Source organism: Thamnophis sirtalis, unplaced genomic scaffold (assembly GCF_051295495.1).
Source record: "Thamnophis sirtalis isolate CommonGarterSnake01/CBP01778 unplaced genomic scaffold, rThaSir2_p1.2 scaffold_2, whole genome shotgun sequence".
NCBI classification, from domain to species: Eukaryota; Metazoa; Chordata; class Lepidosauria; order Squamata; family Natricidae; genus Thamnophis; species Thamnophis sirtalis.
Window position 1 is genome coordinate 8,905,298 of NW_028261382.1, and position 22,287 is coordinate 8,927,584.

Below are 22,287 nucleotides of genomic sequence, written 5' to 3' on the forward strand. Positions count from 1 at the left end.
AAACTAGACATACCCAGTTCCTGCAACCATTCCTCATATGTTTTAGCCTCCAGTCCCCTAATCATCTTTCTTGCTCTTCTCTGCACTCTTTTTAGAGTCTCCACATCTTTTCTACATCGTGGCGACCAAAACTGGATGCAGTATTCCAAGTGTGGCCTTACCAAGGCCTTATAAAGTGGTATTAACCCTTCACGGGATCTTGATTCTCTCCCTCTGTTTATGCAGCCTAGAACTGTGTTGGCTTTTTGGGCCGCTGCTGCACACGGCTGGCTCCTATTTAAGTGAGTTAAAGTGAGTCCCTCTCACAGTTCCTACAGTTGAGCAAGGTACCACCTATACTGTACCTGTGCATTTTGTTTTTCTTGCCTAAATGTAAGACCTTCCCTTTTTTTCGCCCTTGAATTTCATTTTGTTAAGTAGCGCCCCATGTTCAAGTTTGACAAGAGCACAAACAAGATGGAAGAAAGGCTTAAACCAGGAGAAAAGGAATTATTTAAATTGAGTCTTACGTGGGGTTCTCTGAGAAGGAGGAACTCTGTCTGGTGGGAATGGTCGTGGTGGGTAGGGGTCAACTGGAAAATCAGGGTATGGTCTTGGTACGATGTCTGGTATCGTTCCTGGCAAACTGCCATATATACATAATTTGCGGAATTCGTCTGAAAGAAAACACAGAATTATTCATCCAAGAATGACCAACCATTGCTTTATATTGATAGTAAGGGTTTCCAACCTTGGCAACTATAAGATCTGTGAACTCCAACTCCCAGAATTCCCCAGCTGGCCGTGCTGGCTGGGGAATTCTGGGAGTTGAAGTCTACAGTCTTAAACGTGCCATGGCTGGGCACTCCTGGATTATAGCCAATTAGAGACTAATATTCACCGTTAAACACATTGGCTGAGTTATGAATATGCTCTAAACGAAAACCATCTGCCATGTTTGCGTCCAGCTGGGCTTGAATATTTCTGTTGCTAAAGAGTCTTTTTTATTATTTATTTTTATCCTGCCTTTATTACGTTTTTTATAAATAACTCAAGGCAGCAAACATCCCTAATATTCCTTCCTCCTCCTATTTTCAACAAATTTGTGAGGTGGGTTGGGCTAAGAGAGAGAGAAGGACTGGCCCAAAGTCATCCAGCCAGCTTTCATGTCTAAGGACGGGATTAGAACTCACAGTCTCCTGGTGATTGGCCCAAAGTCACTCAGCCAGCTTTCAGGCCTAAGGCGGGACTAGAACTCACAGTCTCCTGGTGATTGACCCAAAGTCACCCAGCTGGCTTTCAGGCCTAAGGCGGGACTAGAATTCACAGTATCCTGGTGATTGGCCCAAAGTCACCCAGTTGGCTTTTAGGCCTAAGGTGGGACTAGAACTCACAGTCTCCTGGTGATTGGCCCAAAGTCACCCGGCTGGCTTTCAGGCCTAAGGATGGGACTAGAACTCACAGTCTCCTGGTGATTGGCCCAAAGTCACCCAGCTGGCTTTCATGCCCAAGGTGGGGACTAGAATTCTTATTCTCCCATTTTCTAGCCTGGTGCCTCAACCAGTAGACCAAAATGTCTCTCCGTTGGGGAAATGTACTCATTTCTAGCCTTCTTACCTTTGATCGAGTGTTTGAATGAGAGGAAAAGCCCGTTATTGTAGGAAACCAACAGTAAATCAGAAATTAACTTAATAACGTTGTCTGATTCACGAGAGAGCCGCTATAAGCCCAAAAGTGGTCACAACGCATGAAAGAATGGGTCTACCTTGCAATGAAAATCAACCCATTCTCCCTGGAGAATTGTGTTTCCTCATCTCTGGACTGTAGAGATGTCTTAGCTTAAGTCATTGTTAGGACTTTGCATTTCCCTACAGCAGAACCCCCGCCCTTCAAAGAATAACGCCTGGTTTTATAAGTTTAAATGGCACGTCACGAGTTCCATACCAGTAGCACGAATGGGGCACATCTCTGGGGCTGTGGTAGCTCCTGGAGACCAGCATCGTCCTGTGTCACAACAGCACTGGGTTTTGGTGAGCACTTGCTGGCGCTGATTGTTGCACCGGCCGTTGGTGAGAGAAGTAAAACAATATCCCGGGCGAACATCTATTCCAGAGAGAAAAAAATGGACACAACATCCTTCAATTCTTGAAAAATAAAGAGATAAAGAGTATTTCTTCCCTTATACATCTGTCCCATTCAATGGAGAATCTCCCCATCACACCCAGGAGTCTCTTCACACCTCGATACAAATTATATCCCAAATTAACAGAGTTGGAAGGGACCTTGTAGGTCATCTAGTCCCCACCACACCCCCGTCCAAGCAGGAGACCCTACACCATTTCTGACAGATGGCAGTCCAGTCTCTTCACTCTCCAGTGATGAAGCTCCCACAACTTCTGAAGGCAACTTCTATTCCGTTGGTTGATTGTTCTCACTGTCAGGAAATTTCTACTTATTTCTAGGTTGAATTTCTCTTTGTTCAGTTTCTATCCATTATTTCTTGTCTGGCCTTTGGGTGCTTTGGAAAATCGCTTGACCCCCCTCCTCTCTATGGCAGCCCCTCAAATATTGGAAGACTGCTCTCCTGTCTCCCCTGGTCCTTCTCTTCACTAGACTAGCCATGCCCAGTTCCTGCAACCGTTCATCATATGTTTTAGCCTTTAGGCCTTTGATCATCTTAGATAGATTCAGATTAACAGAGATGGAAGGGATCTTGTAGGTCATCTAGTCCAACCCCCTGCCCAAGCAGAGGACTCTACACCCTTTCTGACAAATGGCAGTCCCTTCTTGAAAGCCTCCAGTGATGAAGCTCCCACAACCTCCGAAGGCAACTTCTATTCCGTTGGTTGATTGCTCTCCCTGTCAGAAAATTTCTCCTTATTTCTACATTGAATCTCTCTTTGTTCAGTTTCCATCTATTATTCCCTGTCTGGCCTTCAGGTCAAACACCCATGTCATCACCTGAAGGAGCCAATCTTATTGGTAATGGATCTCCTGCTTATGTAAGACCAAAATTTCCTTTCCACAATACTCTGTATTGTTATTAAAGGGAAGGAAGCAGGAAGGTTGAAGGAAAAGTGGAAGAAAAGTCTCATTTCCCCAACTCGTGCAAAAAATTTCCGGATTCTGTCCTACTCTTCCATAAATGCCACTCAAAAATTTGGTTGGGCCTTGGTTAGCCTCAATTTGCAATAATTGCAACTCAGATAAACCTCATTGGCTATGATTTACTGCCGTAAGGTTTTACACTGGTTCCTTCAGAAAATGTTCCTATCCCCACCAATCAAAATAGATTATACGGTTAGGCTCTACCCTCTCCTTAGTGGGTTTTGTGGGAGGAGGAGGAGGAGGAGGAGGAGGAGGAGGAGGAGGAGGAGGAGGAGGAGGAGGAGGAGGAGGAGGAGGAGGAGGAGAAGAAGAAGAAGAAGAAGAAGAAGAAGAAGAAGAAGAAGAAGAAGAAGAAGAAGAAGAAGAAGAAGAAGAAGAAGAAGAAGAAGAAGAACCACCACCACCACCACCAGGAAAGGCAAAAGGAAGAACTATGGATTCCCTATTAATTTTAATAACTGATGCAGGTCAATGGCTTTATAGAACTTTTGCCTGAAAATCTCCCCAGGAATTTCAAGTCAGATTAATTTAAAATTAAAGGAAAAGAGAGTTATACGTAGAGCATTGGACCAGTTCTACGTTGAAAGCATACCTGGGATATTCGTGAAAAAGAATACAGATAGTCCCAATTTACAACATTTTACTTAGTGACCATTCAAAGCAGGGGTGGATTCCGGCTCTGCTACTGCCGGTTTGCTTAGGGACGCGCTATGTGCACATGTGCAGAAGCAAGAAACAAGATGGCGGCCCCTACAGCGCCACCAAGAGAACCAGTTCGGGGGCGTGGCAGGGCGAGTTACTACCTACTCGGCTGAACCGGTCCGAACCAGTATAAACCCACCTCTGGTTCAAAGTTACAATGGCGCTGAAAAAAGTGACTTATGACCATTTTTCACCCTTACGACCATTGTAGCATCTCTGTGATCACATGATCAAAATTTGGGTGCTAAACAACTGGCTCATATTTATGGCGGTTGCTGTGCCTCGGGGTCATAAGATCCCCCTTTGGGATCTTGTGACAAGCAAAGCCAGTGGGGAAGCCAAATTCAGTTACTCACTTAACAACTGGTGTGATTCACTTAACAACTGTGACAAGAAAGGTCGTAAACTGGGGCGAAATTCACTTAACAGCTGTCTCGCTTAAGCACAGAGATTTTGGGCTCAACTGTGGTTAAGAGCCGAGCATAAATATAAAATACAGCAAGAAGAATTACAATGATAGAAGACATGACAGCAGTGTTCCAATATTTCAGGGATTGCCACAAAGAAGAGGGAGTCAAGCTATTCTCCAAAGCACCTGAGGGCAGAACAAGAAGCAATGGGTGGAAACTAATCAAGGAGAGAAGCAACTTAGAACTGAGGAGAAATTTCCTGACAGTTAGAACAATTAATCAGTGGAACAGCTTGTCTCCAGAAGTTGTGAATGCCCCAACACTGGAAGTCTTTAAGAAGATGTTGGATAGCCATTTCGAGTTTCGAGTTCGAGTTTTATTTCACTTGTATGCCGCCCTTTTCCCTAAGGGGACTCAGGGCGGCTCACAACTCAAAGAAGGGAAAGGGGGATACAGACAGTTTAACGACAATACAGAACAGTACATAGTTAAAAAACGCAACAATCATACCATTTGAAAGGGGGCGACGAAGCTTTAGCCCCAGGCCTGTCGGAACAGCCAGGTTTTAAGGGCTATGCGCAAGGCTTGGAGGGTGGTGAGGGTACGAATCTCCACGGGGAGTTCGTTCCAGAGGGTCGGAGCAGCCACAGAGAAGACTCTCCTCCAGGTAGTCGCCAGTTGACATTGGCCGGCGGATGGAATTCGGAGGAGGCCTAGTCTGTGGGATCTGATTGGTCTAGTGGAGGTAATTGGCAGCAGGCGGTCTCTCAAGTACCCAGGTCCAATACCATGAAGGGCTTTCATTTGTCTGAAATGGTATAGGGTTTCCTTCCTAGGCAGGGGTTTGGACTAGAAGACCTCCAAGGTCCCTTCCAACTCTGCTATTGTATTGTATTGTATTAATGGGAAGAAAGGAAGCGAATGAATAATGAATTAAATTAAGCATTCTGGGACAAGCAACTGCCAGGCCTCCTTGTGTGCTGAGCAGCATTTTCTGCATCCAGAATGGATTGTCCTCCTTCTAATATCCCCTCTTCAAGACAAAACACAGACTGCAGGAGAAGACAGATACGAAACCCAAAGGACCCAATTTGGAAAACCTTTAAAAAGCGAGACACAAAACAGTCACGCAGAAAGCATCAAAGCTGGCCCTTCTCGTCTTACAAGATACAATCTTTTTTTTCATACTCCTATAGCTGGAAGAAATCTGTGAGTTTTTCTTTAAAAAAAAGAAATCGGAAGAAAGATACTGAAGTTTCAAAAAAAAAAAAAAAGTTGGAAGACAGATACCGAAGCCAATTCTGGCAGCCACCGTTACCAAAAAAATTTAAGCCGGAAGACCGAGGGATTCCTGGAAGTGTAAGAGACAGCAGGATATGAACACCCAGACTGGGATTTTTATTTTATATATATATTTTCTAGAAGAAAAATCTGCAGTGCTTTGTGTTCATCATTCTGGAAAAGCATGTGTCAAACCCAAGTGATTTTCCTTCCCGGGAAGATAGGGCCAAAATGTCAGATTTGAGAAAACTGCCTATATTATGTGATAAAGGTAAAGGTAAAGATTCCCCTCGCATATATGTGTTAGTTGTTCCCAACTCTAGAGGGCAGTGTTCATCTCCGTTTCAAAGACAAAGAGCCAGCGCTGTCCGAAGACATCTCCGTGGTCATGTGACCGACATGACTAAACGCCGAAGGCACATAGAACCTTGTTATCTTCCCATCAAAGGTGGTTCCTATTTTTCTACTTGCAGTTTTACGTGCTTTTGAACTGCTAGGTTGGCAGAAGCTGGGACGAGTCACAGGAGCTCACTCCATTATGCGGTGCTAGGGATTCGAACCGCCGAACTGCCGACATTTCTGATCGACAAGCTCAGCATCTTAGCCACTGAGCCACTGAATCCCTATATTAAATGCTGCAGATGGCAAATTTGGGGGGCAAACAATTCTTGATTTATTCTCAAATCCAGGTAACAGAGGTTTCTGACCTGGAACCAAGCTATATGGAATCCCTGCAGATTCAAAATTTGGGTTTTAGTTTCGTATCTTAATTTGATGCATCAGTTCCGGAATTAATGTAATATACTTCTCACAATCTAGAGACATTTTTATTGTTTTGACTATGCCTACCCAAGCATTTTAGCATATTTATGCAACTCTTTAGCATATGGCACAGAGTACAGATAGTGCCAAAGAATTGGACCTTTGAACTATGGTGCTAGAGAAGACTCCTGTGAGTCCCTTGGACTGCAAGGCAGTCAAACCGGTCAGTCCTAGAGGAGATCAACCCTGACTGCTCTTTAGAAGGCCAGATCCTGAAGAGGAAACTCAAGTACTTTAGCCACCTAATGAGAAGGAAGGACTCCCTGGAGAAGAGCCTCATGCGTGGAACGATGGAGGGCAAAAGAAGGGGAAGGCAGAGAATGAGGTGGCTGGATGGAGTCACCGAAGCAGTCGACGTGAACTTAAATGGACTCCAGAGGATGGCAGAGGACAGGAAGGCCTGGAGGAACATTGTCCATGGAATCGCAATGGGTCGGACACTACTTCACAACTAACAACACAGGTAGTCAATCCCCAACTTACAACCACAACCGTCTCCAAATAAATAGCCAGTGACTCAAATAAAATAGCCAGTGACTCAAATAAAATTGAGTTGGTGGGTCTACCACATAAATATAGGGTAGGCAGACATTCCCCTAAATGCATTATATCTTTGGATACTAAAGTTTAGGGTTTAGGTATGAATGGGGCAACAAAACTTTTTAATCTTAGGAGCAGTATCTGTAGGCGTGGTACATCTTTCTATGTCTGTGTGTGTTTCTGTGTGTGTGTGTGTAAAAGAGACGTTTAAAGTAGATTTTCATGGAGCAAAAAGCACACGGGAGAATGTTGCTCAATTCATATTATTATTCAAAGCTATGCAATAAATTACGACGTTATCTGCAAACCAGACATGAGAATGTCATGGAAAGCAGCAAGAAAGGGCTATTTTTACATGAACGCATGACTGCACTTAGGAAAGAAAAAACGGGGAATTCATCTGCCCATCTCAATTTCCATCCAAAATGATTTTATATTTTTTTCACACTTCGGAATATTCTATCCATCAAATTTCACACTTTTGCGAACGTCTCTTTAGCCGTCTTTATAAAAAGCACCTATTTTGAGTAAAACGCTTAAACTTAAAAAAAAAATGATAGAACAAGTTCAGGCGAAACTCTAAATGACATGGACTGGTAGTAAATATGACTGGCTCTGGAATGTATTAATCCGAGGAAGGATTAGATTATGTGCTGTTCACCTTTCATCTAAAGCTATAGATCAAGAAAACTCTAGTCCTTGTACCCAGTCAAGTAAGTTTTCATTTAATCCTGTCCATCAACCCACAGCTGCCCCGCAAAAGTCAACATTAAAATGACACATAAGAGGGGACAAGTCACCGGAAGCAGAGGTGGGTTCCTACCAGTTCGCACCTATTCGGTAGAACCGGTTCGTCAAATCTACCGAACCGGTTAGAAGAGGTTCCACCAGTGGACCCGGAAAGCAGGCCACACCTACAGAAGAGATTCCAAAAATTTTTGAAACCCACCACTGGTCCTTGGATATGATTATTCTACACTATCATGCTCCTATTTATAAAACTCAGTGCCTCTGTGAAAGGTAAGGATGACTACTGCGTTTGTGGTGCCATCAGAACATTGCGTGTGTTGAAGTTAGCAATAGTTAGACTTATATACCGCTTCATAGGGCTTTCAGCCCTCTCTAAGCGGTTTACAGAGTTAGCATATCGCCCCCACAGTCTGGGTCCTCATTTCACCCACCTCGGAAGGATGGAAGGCTGAGTCAACCTTGAGCCGGTGAGATTAGAACCGCTGAACTGCAGATAACAGTCAGCTGAAGTGGCCTGCAGTACTGCACCCTAACCACTGCACCACCTCGGCTCTTGTTTTCACACAAACCAAAGGTGCCTTTTAAAAAACAAGTTTACATCGTATTCTTATGCATGCCAGTGCTGTGTGTGAGGTAATTTAAGGTGGTTCTGACAAGTGTCGTCGGCATCTTCATATCAGGTCACATGGGTGGCAAGCCACTCCCATCCAGTCACATGGGCAGCAAGCCACTCCCACAAAGGAGGCCACACCCACAGAGTAGGTTTGAACAATTTTTGAAACTCACCACTGACCGGAAGGCAAAAATCCTGAAACCGCAGCTCAGTTTCTTTGCTCATGTCATGAGGAGGAATTTACTGGAGGAAGCCATTATGTTTGGAAGAGTTAGCAGTAAAAGGAAACCAGCCAATAAAAAACATGGTGGCTGGACACCATCAAAGCCGACACCAGCCAGACCATCGATCAACTCAAAGAAGTAGTGTAAAGAAGGTGGAAGATGTGGAGAGATCAGGCCCATAGAATCGCAAAGAGCAAGAGATGACTTTATGGATAACATCATCATCCATCATCAAAATGCTACAGGTGAAAAGCCAGCAAGAACAATGCAGGAACTGGGTATGTCTAGTTTAATGAAAAGAAGGACTAGGGGAGACATGATAGCAGTCTTCCAATATCTCAGGGGCTGCCCCAAAGAAGAGGGAGTCAAGCTATTCTCCAAAGCACCAGAGGTCTGGAGAAGAAGCAATGGGTGGAAACTAATCAAGGAGAGAAGCAACCTAGAACTAAGGAGAAATTTCCTGACAGTTAGAACAATTCATCAGTGGAACAACTTGCCACCAGAAGTTGTAAATGCTCCAACACTAGAAGTTTTTAAGAAGATGTTGGATATCCATTTGTCTGAAGTGGTGTAGGTTTCCTGCCTAAGGAGGGGGTTGGACTAGAAGACCTCTAAGGTCCCTCCCAACTCTATTCTATTCTAAATCAGTATTCTCAAAATTGCTCTTAAAAATTCACCTGTGCAGTTAGTCCTTGACCTACCACCGTAGTTGAGCCCAACATTTCTGTTGTTAAGTGAGACATTTATTAAGTGTCCCGCTTTATGACCTTTCTCAATTAAGTTGTTATGTGAATCCCCGCAGCTGATAAAATTAGGAACCCTGTTGGTAATCTGGCTCCCCCATGGATTTTGCCGATGAGAAGGTCCTTGCCAAAGAGGATCCCATGACTCCGGGAACATTGCAACCGTCATAAATATGAACCAGTTGCCCAGCGTACCAACTTTTGATCGTGTGACCACAGAGCTGCTGCAACGGTCGTAAGAGTGAAAAATCACTTTTTTCCAGTGGCTTTGTAGCTTTGAACGGTTCCCTAAATGAAGTGTTGTAAGTTGGGGGCTAGCTGTAATTGGAAGCCTTTTTTTTTTTAACAGGAGGTGGAGCGAAATCCAATTTCAACATATGGATTTGGTGATCGTTCCAACTTAAAAAGGAGTGGAAGGGAGGGAGAGAAGAATCCAGGGGAAGAAGTGAAAGACAAGCAAACTAGGGCAGCAGAAGAGGGAAGTAAACACTGACTAAGCACATGGGGTGAAGAAGAGCAGTGAACTGAGATTTAACTCTGAGCGGAATGCTCTTTTTCATCCTTGAATTACCCTCACAGCAGGATTTGCTTCCTATCTCCTGCCTTAAAAATCTACTGTCTGTCTCAGATCCAAGCCTTTTCCTGTCCGACTTGCTCCAGGATGGAGCTGTTTCTGAAGAACCTACCCATTCCTGCAAGAAAAGTGGCTTCCCATCCCAGATTGTACTCAGAAAACCTTTTTTTTTTGGGGGGGGGGGAGATGTTTCGGTTGAGAATATGGGTTGATGTGGAACAGGAAACGGAAAAGGGCTGTTTTGAAATCAAACCCGAGAAGGGGCCAAAAGAGCTTTACAGCTGAATTAGAGGCATAGAAAACGGCAAAAAAGGAAAAAGAGTGGAGAGGGGAGGGGGGAGAGAGATTGTTGAACTAACATTAGCGCGACTGATTCCAGACAGGTTTCGGTGCCCAGTTCTGTGGCTTTTGGCGAGCATCTTTGAAATACTGCAAATGTAGAAGATGCTAGCTGCGGGGAATGGGCCGAGGGTAAGCATGTTTTGTCTTGAGAAACGTTGCTGAAATGATGAATGGCTCGGGGGTCTGGAATATGTAACACTTTCACTAGTTTCTTGTCCTTACTGTAATATCCAGCTCTTCCATTAAAATACTTGAGTCCTCCAGCTGTCGCGAGAAATGAGCTAAGCTTGAATTCTACAAGAAATGCACTTTGCACTGACACCGAAGACGTGGCTTGAGAAAGGTCATTTGTCCCCCAAAAAAGCTGCTAAACCAGGACAGAGAATATCTCCAAACATTCTTTGCAAGTTCATCCACAAGGCTGGGGCACATTCCTTCCCACGTCTTTTAGGAATTCCGAGATTGCAACCAAGGTGGCGCAGTGGTTAAAAGCAGCACTGCAGGCTACTGCTAGATCAGCAGGTCAGCGGTTCAAATCTCACCGGCTCAGGGTTGACTCAGCCTTCCATCCTTCCGAGGTGGGTAAAATGAGGACCCAGATTGTTGGGGGCAATATGCTGACTCTCTGTAAACCGCTTAGAGAGGCCTGAAAGGCCTATGAAGCGGTATATAAGTCTACTGCTATTGCTATTGCTATTAGATGAGTCTTTAGGTCAAGGATCGATTTTAATTCCTGATAGTTTGGGCTAGCTGTGCTCTCATATAAAACAGGAATATGGTCCTAAATGCATTCAAGCCTATGTTTAAATAGCAGGGTTCACAAACTCTTTATAAGGGTGACAGCTCTTACTATGTGCAAGCAGCATGCTAGGGCTGTTTACCGGGCTAACAGAGTTGGAAGGGACCTTGTAGGTCATCTAGTCCAACCCTCTTCCCAAGCAGGAGAACCCTACACCATTTCTGACAAATGGCAGTCCACTCACTTTTTGAAAGCTTCCAGTGATGAAGCTCCCACAACTTCTATTCCATTGGTTGATCGTTCTCACTGTCAGAAAATTTCTCTTTATTTCTAGATTGAATCTCTCCTTGGTCAGTTTCCATACATTATTCCTTGGCTGGCTTTCGGGTGCTTTGGGAAATAGCTTGGCCCCCTCCTCTCTATGGCAGCCCCTCAAATATTGGAAGGATGCTCTCATGTCTCCCCTGGTCCTTCTCTTCACTAGACTAGCCATGCCCAGTTCCTGCAAGCATTCTTCGTATGTTTTAGTCTCCAGTCCTCTCATCATCCTGGTTGCTCTTCTCTGCACTTTTTCTAGAGTCTCAACATCTTTTTAATAGTGTGGTGACCAAAACTGGATTCAGTATTCTAGGCGTGGTCTTACTAAAGCTTTATAGAATGGTATTAGTACCACACTTGATCTTGATTGTATCCCTCTATTAATGTAGCTTACGATTGCGTTGGCTTTTTTGGCTGCCGCTGCACACTCCTGGCTCATATTTAACTGGTGGCCAACTAAGACTCCAAGATCCTTCTCCACAGTTACTCCTATTAAGCCTGGTTTCACCCAGTCTATATGTGTTAGGAAAGGAGAAGGGCAAGGAAATGGATTTCGATCAAAGACAAAACCAATGAAACACGTTGTTTTAAATGCAATTAATAAAAGAGAGAATGTGCATTAATAAGAAGTTTTAAAAAAATTATAAAGCCTCCTAGCTGACATTCTCCAAGAATATCGGCATGGTGTTAATTGAAAAAGGTGAGATGGGATGATTGAAGCTGTGATTAGCATCATATCACAAGTTGCCAACAAGATGTATTGTCTAGACTTCCAAGTGCTGACACTTCAAGAATAAGTAAACATAAATGTATTTGTTACTCTATATAGAGCAAAAGATTTGTTGTTGTTGTACGTGTAACATTTTGGGGAAAATGCATTATACCGTACTCTTGTGAGGTCCAAACTACAGTAGACATCAAATACTACCCTAAACCTTTTTAGAAAGGCATCCAGAATGAATCACCTCCCAAAATAAATGTGTTCCAGATTTCTAAGGAAAAAATAAGATTTATACGATTGGTCCTAGTCCATGTCAGTTTTGTTCTGCATTTTCCCCTCAAGTGACCCCTTCTGACATGAAGAGATATGTAAAAACCTGCATTTGGAAAAGGTATTGTATTTCAAACAGGAACACACAGAAATTGTCCAGACTTAACAAAAGAAAGAAAAAAGAGCCATAAGGGCTGCATTCTTCTAACCTTTCTTTTTCTTCCTTTCTTTTTCTTTCTTTCCTCCTTCTTCCTTCCTTCCACTTTTTCCTTTCCTCCTTCATTCCTTCCTCTTTCTTCCTTCCTTCCTTTGCTCTCTTCCTTCCTTCCTTTCTTCATTCTTCCTTCCTTCCTTTCTCTTTCTTTCTTCCTACCTTCCTTTCTTGCTTTCTCTCTCTTTCCTTCCTTCCTATCTTTCTCTCTTCCTTTCCCTTCCTCCCTCCCTCCTTCATTTCTTTTTTAACAAAGAGAGTAGTTCTTTACTTTTTGCCCTCAATCTCCGATTACTTTTTTCCCCCCTTGTCATATTATATCTGTATTTCCAGTACATCACAGGCAAAATCAAGCTAAATTGCATTCTTGTAGACATATAGTATGCAGCTCCCTGTTGCCACTGACTTTTTTTAATGCACATATCTATCAGGAAATGCTAGCTGAAATGAAAATAGTTTTAAAAAGTATTTTAGCCATGTTCCTTAGCAGGAGAATATTAATTATGACTAAGGATCCTATTGTGAATGACCAAATTGTGTGGTCATTTCTTGAAAAATCCAAGAAAGATGCCCAAATGTATATCAGATGTTGGATTGATAGGAAACTGTTTGATTCTTTTGGAGGGGGGTGCTTTTTAATTAATTACATGTGCTGCTTGAACTTAGAAGTAATGGGAAATGAGCACGGGATCTCAAGGCATGGAGTTTTGAAACACAACTTCAAACCCAAATCAAAGAGAGCTGTTTCCTTAAAGCAAACAGGATTGGCCAATATCTGTTCTGGAGAAAGCAGAAAGACGTTTTCCCTCCTATAAACTCTCAGAAAGGAATTTACAGATGAGTAACAGTTTTACAAAAGCTAACTTCAGGGAAATCCTTTGATGCCTTGAAAAATATGAACGTCATGTTTCTGCGAATGTCTGTGTCTCTTTCTTGGATTCAAAGAGCTGGATTCCAACATGCTTGCCCATATCCACACCCATGTTTGCAATTCTTTACTCACCAATGCAACCGGTGCCATCTGAGGTTGTGGCATAACCGGAGGGACATTTGCAAAAGTAACTGCTGATGGTGTTAGAACATTCGCCCCCTTCGCAGATGCCAGGAATGGTGCTGCATTCATCGATATCTATGGATTTAAAAACAAGGATGATTTGAATAGGACAGGACAGGGGATAGGGGACAAGGGACAGGGGACAGGACAAGACAGGATAGGACAAGACAGGATAGGATGGATGGGGTGAGGTGAGGAAGGGTAGAACAGAGAAGAGGATGGGAGGGGAAGAGAGGAGAGGAGAGACATATAGACACATAGAAATAATAGAGTAGAACAGGGTGGGCTGCTGGGGGTACACAGAGGTTCAGGAGAACTTCTAGCTAAGATTCTGTGCAGTTCAGAGAACCCACAAATCCCACTTTTGGCTGGCCACGCCCACCCCATTCTTCCCAGGAGTTCCCACACAGCCAGTTTTGGATGCAGGTAAGTGCAGGGTGCACACAGATGCTCAGGGATAGTGGAAAACGGGCCTACTGAAAGTTCAGGAAGGCCAGAAATGGCTCCAGGGGGGCTCCGGAGCCTGGGGAGGCCATTTTCACCCTCCTGGAGGCTTGAGGAAAGGCTCAGGAAGAACAAAAACTCCCGCTGCCACCGCCATGATACAGGAGGCTGACTACCATGGCCACGCCCACCCAGCAACTAGGCAGAGAACCCCTTGCTAAAAATTTTGAAGCCCACCCCTGTAGAAGTAGAAATATTGACCAAGTGTCAACATTCACACATGCAAGGCATTTATCTCCAGTGCAGAAACTCTCAGTGTACATGCAAAACAGGTTTAGCTGAATTATCTGAAAACAGAGACACCACCGAAAAATCTAATGCCTGTTGCATTAACAATTATCTACAAAAACTGAAGATCAGTCATCACACAGAATGGATGGATGGATGGATGGATGGATGGATGGATGGATGGATGGATGGATGGACAAACACATAGATCTCCTGTTTCTAGGACTGAAATAACCAAAGGGTGGATCTATCATTGTAGATTTCAAGGGCCTGCAAATAACATACAAATTAAACCTCCAAACATAATTTTAATGGCCATGATAGTCTTGGTGTTTTGTTGCTAAGGTTTGAAAAATCATTAGCTTTACTAGCTTTTGCATCAATGAATGCAGAGCACTTGAAATGAGGACAACGGTATTTATATTAATGTCAATACTAATATAAACATTGATACATTGGCTTAGACTCGGTTCTATGCTGAAGTCTGGAGATTTTGCTTTCAGTTAAGCCAGATTTTTTTGTAAACAGAAGCACTACAGATAAAATACTTGAAATTAATCTATTCACGGCAATAGACTTTCCCCTCTGTTATTCAGAATTCTTACCAATATCCTTATCAAACATTCCACAATCTACTATTTTATTCTCATTTTTGAAAATTTTTATGGGAATGTGATCCATCCTGGGTGCTGAAAGTCCTTCCTATATGGCATTCAGGAAGAAAACATCCAATGGCTTTTTAGTGACATTTTGCAGAAGCACATAAAAAGTCTCACAGCTTTGCTGATTATCCTCACAAATATTAGTAGGTTGCCAAAATCAGGGCCTGTAATAAGAGTTGCTTGTCACCAAGGATTGCTAATCAAAACTTAATGGGTGACTAATAGGGAAAGATTTTGGTAAACATCACGAATTCTTTGGAACATTTTGGATTTACCAGCAAGAAAGGTAAATCTTCCCATCAAGATCGCTTAGTCTTTGGCTGCGCCTAAGAATGGACAGAAATGCAATTTGGATTTTAGAACATGCCCTCAAATGTTAGTCTTTCTTGGCAGAAGCTAAACTGTATTTACAGGGGCTACTTCAGGCGTTACAACCTAGTTGATCCATTTGACTTCTAGCTGAAAGTCTTCCAACTTGACTATTTCCTGATGTGTTGTGGCTACACGAATTCTCTATCTGCATGGACAACATTTGGATATTCTTCTCAACACATCTCCACCATTCAGAAAGTCTATCCTTTCCTTTGTGCTAGATTTAGGCACAGAGAACTGGGGATGTGTATGTGTGGGGAGATCCCAGAGCAGGAATAAACAACTTGGTGCCTTCTAGAATATTTCAGAGCACAACTCCAACAATCCCTTGCTCCTTGATATGCTCTCACAAAAAGTAAACCCAAGATATGGAGAGCATCGTGTTGTCTATCCCTAATCCAGATGTCTTTTCTGTGGCTTAAGCCATAAAACAGATCTTGCCACGCCTAATTCTAAAATTTTTAGAATGATGTATTTTGCACCAAAAGGTTAGTCATCTTCCAAAGCTAGCCAGATGGCTTAAACCAATGTAGTCTCCAGGATTTATTAATTCTTCCAAGGATTGAGGTCATCTGGAATAGGAAAAGGTGAGTGTTGAAATCGATAAGAATCGTGCGTTTATCTTTGATGTTAAAATTGGAACACGCTTGAAATGGCAATGAGATGATGGCGCTACACAATTCTGGACTTTGCATTCAGGGAAGTGAGAGGTCTAATGTGATCCTGTTGGGAAAGCAATAGCAAGCAATAGTTAGACTTATATACCGCTTCATAGGGCTTTCAGCCCTCTCTAAGCGGTTTACAGAGTAAGCATATTGCCCCCAACAACAATACGGGTCCTCATTTTACCCACCTCGGAAGGATGGAAGGCTGAGTCAACCTTGAGCCTGGTGAGATTTGAACAGTCGAACTGCTGAATTGCAGTCAGCTGAAGTAGCCTGCAGTGCTGCATTTAACCACTGTGCCACCTCGGCTCGAAAGGTAGCATGGCCATCAACCACGGACTGAAAATGCAATTCTCTCAAATCTTTTCCCCTTTAATAGTGGACAGGTGTTTTTTTTTAGCCCTTGTTTCTGCAGTTCGACTTTCACAATTGCAGCTTCCAAAAGAAAAGGACATCTGTTCTGCTGCAGTGTAATCACATCAAGTAAAAATCGCCCACTCTTAACACCAAAGTCCCTTGAACTGAGGTTTCCCTTTTGAGTTTTCGCCGAGCACTTTTAAAAAGTTGCTTCAGAAGGTCTAATGACTCGCGATTGGCACTTCTACCTGCTAAACAACTTAGGAAGGGTAATACACGGGAAGAGACTATCTTACTGAACGATGTTTGATTGTTGTTCAACGTACTCCTAGTTTTCAAACAGGACGTCCATTGATTCCAACTTGAAGTTCTCTGGGTAAATGCTGTGCCTCTTAAATTTTAATTGGTTATTCCTTACATTATCCAGCCTACAAGAACTTAAATATAGTTGCAGTCTACAAGACTATTGCTCTGAAAATATGATTGCGTTGGTTCAAAATTCCAGCAACGGGTCTGCATTTTGGATGTCCGAAAAGAAACAGTTCAGTGATGTTTGAGAAGTTAAGACGTCCCTACCCCTTGGCTGCCCTTTGGCCAACATCGTTGGCAGACAGCATGAAAACTCTATTTGTCTGGATCAAATTCTTTGCAAATTGGTTTACATAAGACAAAATAAAAATGACAAAGTAGTTGTTGTGTAAAGATGATTGTTTTAGTTAACGTTTAAAAATAAGTCCTAACGGTCGAAAGCAGCCAATCTCCAGAATCTTAGGCATTACATTCAGGACAAATTGTGTTACTACTTTAAAAAGGTTTGGGTTTTGTTTTTTTTATATGTGTGTTGTTGTGATTCACTGCAATGAACAGTTCACTCAAGGATAACATCTAAATAGCTCCACTGATGGCCATACTATTAGACTTCTTAATGCTAAGTAAGCCAAGAATCCTGGGAAATAGTGGGAGTAGCTACCAAAATTTCGGCACAGCAAAACTTGGTAAAAATGTAACATCCATATTTAAGAATCAAAAAAATATGACAGTTTTTAAGTTCCATGAAATGGAAACATCTCAATGCTTATTTTGCCATGAATGAATTAATTTTTTTGCCAAGTGATGGAGGAAAACCTACTGAATGTGAAGTTTTCTATCTTTCCACGGGGAAGCTCCAAAAGACTTACCATCACATTTCTGTGTCACTTCATTAAACTTATGTCCAGCTGGGCATTTGCACTCAAAAGATCCAACTGCATTAATGCACTTTCCTCCTTGACAAATCCCAGGGATAGCTTGGCATTCGTCCACATCTATCAGGCAAAACAAAAAGAACACCATCATTAGTTTGCCCATCAAGATACAAAACACACATTCATTGCTTCTGTATCCTGCACTGGATTTCTTCCTCGGGACAGATTCGTGAATTATTAACATTATGGCTGTGCATTTTCCCCCCCAGCAAAGATTCAGAAGTGGCCATGTTTTTATATGGATGTTCTGAAAAATGACACAGCTGCTTTAATGAGGCACCATAGATTTTGATACAGCTCTTCCAAACCATTTTTAGGTAAGTGTAGCCCTATAAAATACTTTCTCAAGGAGGAAAAAAAAAGGTACATTTATGTTTGTTCTACTGAAGAATAACACTTGACATTTTAATGAGGGTTCTGTTTTATTCCTGGACTAGCCGATAACCTGGCATTGCCCAGATATTTATTTATAAGGAGGAAATGTCTGGACCAAATGTAATTTCTAATGTTGGATTTTTCCCTCTTACCAGAGGGAGCCACTTTGTGGAGTACTGTGAAACCATTACCATGACAACTCCACTGCGCTGGACAGTAGAAGCCATTTTAAGGCACAACAGGCTGTATCTTAACAGAATACACACCCTGAGGGATTTTATGGGCATCTTACCCCCCACAGTATTTGTTTCCTGAGAGTATACATGTATACATGCTGTTTATGTAGTTTTGAAGAGCTATTGCAGCTGTAGAGAGTCACTCAAAAATTGTTTTTTGTGTGTGCGTGTATGCTAAAGCAGTGGTCTCCAACCTTGACAACTTTAAGACTTGTGGACTTCAACTCCCAGAGTTCCTCAGCCAGCAAAGCTGAGGAACTCTGGGAGTTGAAGTCCACAGGTCTTAAAGTTGCCAAGGTTGGAGACCACTGTGCTAAAGTAGAGTTGATGTTTTCTAAAACAATTTGGGCTCTTGAATTCCCCTGAGAGAGATTTGGGGTTCACAACAATAATGCAGGATGTTCTGCATCATCGTTTCACCTTTTCTGCACCCACAAATTACCGTCTCTCGTTAAAGGACATGTTAGAGGTAGGTTTTGCACACACAAAAATAAAATAAAACCTCCTTCAGAGAGACAGGATCTTGAGAATATTAAGCCCACATCAATTCAGCACATAGCTGCTGTCCCTGTTAACTTTCTCCTATTTCCTGCCAGACGTTCAGACAATAAAGGAATTTATACAGCTGGATGTGTTCGAAATGAAAGCCAAAAAAGCAGGGTAAGGACTTTCAACGGCAACACAGACTTCAGGCATCTTGGCACATCTTGCGATTCAAAAAATCAAACATAAATGGATTTCAATTAGCATATTGTGTAATAGGCTGATTTTTTAAACCCAGGAATCTTAAAAGAGTCGTCTCCAGGTTTGGGAAAACGGCTTTATTAGCGTGTTTGGGGGGGGGGGGGACATAAAAAAGAAAACCTGGAAGGTTTGCAGGATTTATTATTTATTTATTTATTTATTTATTTATTTATTTATTTATTTATTTATTTATTTATTTATTTATTTATTTATTTGACTTATATACCGCTTCATAGGGCTTTCAGCCCTCTCTAAGCGGTTTACAAATTATTTTAGCAAATTGAGTCAGCAACTTGCCCCCACAGTCCGGGTCCTCATTTCACCCACCTCGGAAGGATGGAAGGCTGAGTCGACCTTGAGCTGGTGAGATTTGAACCGCTGAACTGCAGATCATAGTCATCTAAAGTGGCCTGCAGTACTGCACCCTAACCATTGCGCCACCTCGGCTCTTTGGATAACCAACAAGTTTTTGTTTGCCTTAAGAACTCAGGGATTTTGACGGTAGTAGGTTTTCAGCAGTGAAGTTATGAAATGTGGGAACCTTACGGTGAAAGACTTTCATACCTACAGGACAGTGGTGGGATTCAAATAATTTAACAACCGATTCTCTGCCCTAATGACCAGCTGGGTAGGCGGGGCTCAGTGTTCATGTGACTGGGTGGGCATGGCCAACTCAACGTCACTCACGTTGATGGGCGCATCGTCTTAGCTTTTACAATGTAATAAGGGTTAACTGGAGAGGCAGTTTCTGTAAGCAGGGCAATCAAAATTAGGCTGGAAACAACACCAGAATGTTTCCTTCCTGCCTTCCTTACAGGATTAGCCCTGTAAAGTGGGAAAAAACAAAAGGAGATTTCTTCCAATAACCGGTTCTCCCGAATAGGTGCGAACTGGCTGAATCCCACCACTGCTACAGGAACTGAGGACATGGGGAAAAAAGAGTAGACTTAATCAAATGTGGTGGCTCAGTGGATAAGACGCTGAGCTTGTCGATCAGAAAAGTCGACAGTTTGGCGGTTCGACTCCCTAGCGCCGCGTAACGGAGTGAGCTCCCATTACTTGTCCCAGCTTCTGCCAACCTAGCAGTTCGAAAGCACATTAAAAATGCAAGTAGAAAAATAGGGACCACCTTTGGTGGGAAGGTAACAGTGTTCCGTGCACCTTCAGCGTTTAGTTATGCTGGCCACATGACCACAGAGGCATCTTCGTGGTGCTCTTCAGCTTTGAAACGGAGATGAGTGCTGCCCCCTAAAATTGGGAATGACTAGCACATGTGTGCGAGGGGAGCCTATACCTTTTAATAATAATAGATCTAACCACGGCTTCTGTGCCTTCTTTTGTGTAACACTGTCTTTGGATGTTGAATGAAGCCCTCTTGAAATAGAGACAGGTAGTCCTCAACCGAGGTGGCGCAGTGGTTAAATGCAGCACTGCAGGCTACTGCTAGATCAGCAGTTCAGCGGTTCAAATCTCACCGGCTCAGGGTTGACTCAGCCTTCCATCCTTCTGAGGTGGGTAAAATGAGGACCCGGATTGTTGGGGGCAATATGCTGACTCTCTGTAAACCGCTTAGAGAGGGCTGAAAGCCCTATGAAGCGGTATATAAGTCTACTGCTATTGCTATTGCTATTACAACCATTCATTCAGTGTGTCGACCCTGAAGTGAACCCAGATGAAGCCATCTTTGTGGCTTCAGCATTGCCACAGGGAACAAGGAGGGACAGGGAGGGGGTGGTGGAAATAGCTAAGTAGGGATCTGTAGTCAAAACAAAAAGTTTTCCCGTGAGAACCAAGGACATCCCAACAGATGGCTGGGGAGAGGAGGAGCAGAGTAACCAAACAACCAGCCAGCACCTTCATTGGACAATGTGACGGATGATTTGGGGGAAGGGGGAATTTTTTACTTTTTAATCTGGTGAAAACCACAGAACTTTCAGAGTCGGTTTCCACCAGTTGTGCCAATAGGATGTATCCAATAAATGAGTTTTCCTTTTCTTTGGAACGTTGACATAGTGAGCGTGCAAAGTTACAACAGCCCTGAAAAAGAGACGTAAGGCCCATTTCCGTACTTATCTGTAAAATACTGTGAGGACAGATGAGGCACAGACAGCTGAGGCAACGAGGAACAGCATTTTTTGACAAGAACTAGGGTAAACACAACTATATACAATTCAGCACCATGCCCTGCTTGACAGCTATTTATACAGGAGCTGTCAAACAGGGCAACCAATAGCGAACAGCAGAAATGCCCGCTTCCAGCCTAGTGCACCTTAGCCAATAGGCACGAGCCTTTGGTTGCCGGGCTGTCAGTCATATGTCAAGGACTTGCAGCCAGTCGCAAGTCGAGGACATAACATTATCACTGTAGCAGCTTTCCCCATGGTCACATGATGAACATTTGGGCGCTTGGCAACTGGCATGTAGCTATGACAGTTGCATGTAAAATCACCATTTGTAATCTTCCCAGCCCGCTTCTGGTGAGCAAAATCAATGGGGAAGCCAGATTCGCTCCGAGGTGAGTTGCTGCCAGTACAGCCCGGTACAGCTGTATCAGTAGAGCGTACCTGTACAGTGGCTCTCTTGGCCCGCCTGCCTGCCCGCGCTCTATAACTGTTTTTACAGCAAACGGAAAATTGCGCATGTGGGCACAGCGTGGGGTGCCTGCGCGAGCCCCAACAATCAGCTGGTTGTCGCAGGGGGCGGTGGATTGCGCACGCGGACACAGCGCAAGTCAGGCGTGTGCACAAACAGACAATGCAGTGTATCGGTAGTACCGACAGTAAGAGCAACCCACCACTGGATTCGCTGAATGACGACATGATTCACTTCGCAACTAAAGTGACTCACTTAACAGCTGATGCAAAATGGGGTCAGGCTCACTTAACGACCATCTTGCTTAACAACGAAAATGTCGGGCTCTGTTGTGGTCGAGGATGAGCCGTGTAAGAAAGATTGTGAGGCACCTTACCTTGACAAGCTCCTGTGCGGATGTTTGGGATGAATCCCCTTCGGCAAGGGCTGGGCTGGGCTGGGCACATTTCACAGGGGTGACCCCAAGCTCTTCCCACTGTGGCGCAGCAGAGGGTTTTGGTGCACACGATCCCGCTGAGCTGCCCCTGGCACATCTGGTTGGTCACCAAGGTGAAGCACGGGCCGGTCCTGTAATCTGAATTACAACAAGGAAACCACGTCAGTAGGGAGCTTGAGATGAATTACGCAGAGGGTGAGGGATGAATGGGATGAATTACGCAGAGGGTGGGGGATTCGAATATTCATTAGTCAGCCTTTAGTCTGGCGCATCGCTCTTTTTTTAGATCTGGTCCTACTAATCCCAGACGGAGACACTGGAGCTAGTGAGTAGCCAAAGCCTGTGAATAAATCAAGTCTCTTAAATTGGGCAAAGGCAAATCACAGTTCAGAAATAGGTCATATTGCAAATGAGGAAATGGCAGCTGGAAACTCTTCTCTTTGCAGACTTTCTGTTTCCTTTCTTTTCCTT

At 43.4% G+C, this 22,287-nt stretch overlaps 1 protein-coding gene across 1 annotated transcript in view; it reads right to left on the bottom strand.

Moving 5' to 3' along the window:
• Positions 1-22,287, bottom strand: part of FBN1 (fibrillin 1) — a 217,169-nt gene that overhangs the window by 126,376 nt on the left and 68,506 nt on the right. Inside the window, exons 7-12 of the mRNA XM_087704207.1 lie at positions 21,757-21,954; positions 17,368-17,493; positions 13,351-13,476; positions 1,924-2,082; positions 510-656; positions 265-270 (exon numbers count right to left, since the gene is read on the bottom strand). Coding sequence (XP_087560333.1) covers positions 265-270; positions 510-656; positions 1,924-2,082; positions 13,351-13,476; positions 17,368-17,493; positions 21,757-21,954 — 762 coding nt within the window. The remainder of the gene's footprint in view (positions 1-264; positions 271-509; positions 657-1,923; positions 2,083-13,350; positions 13,477-17,367; positions 17,494-21,756; positions 21,955-22,287) is intronic.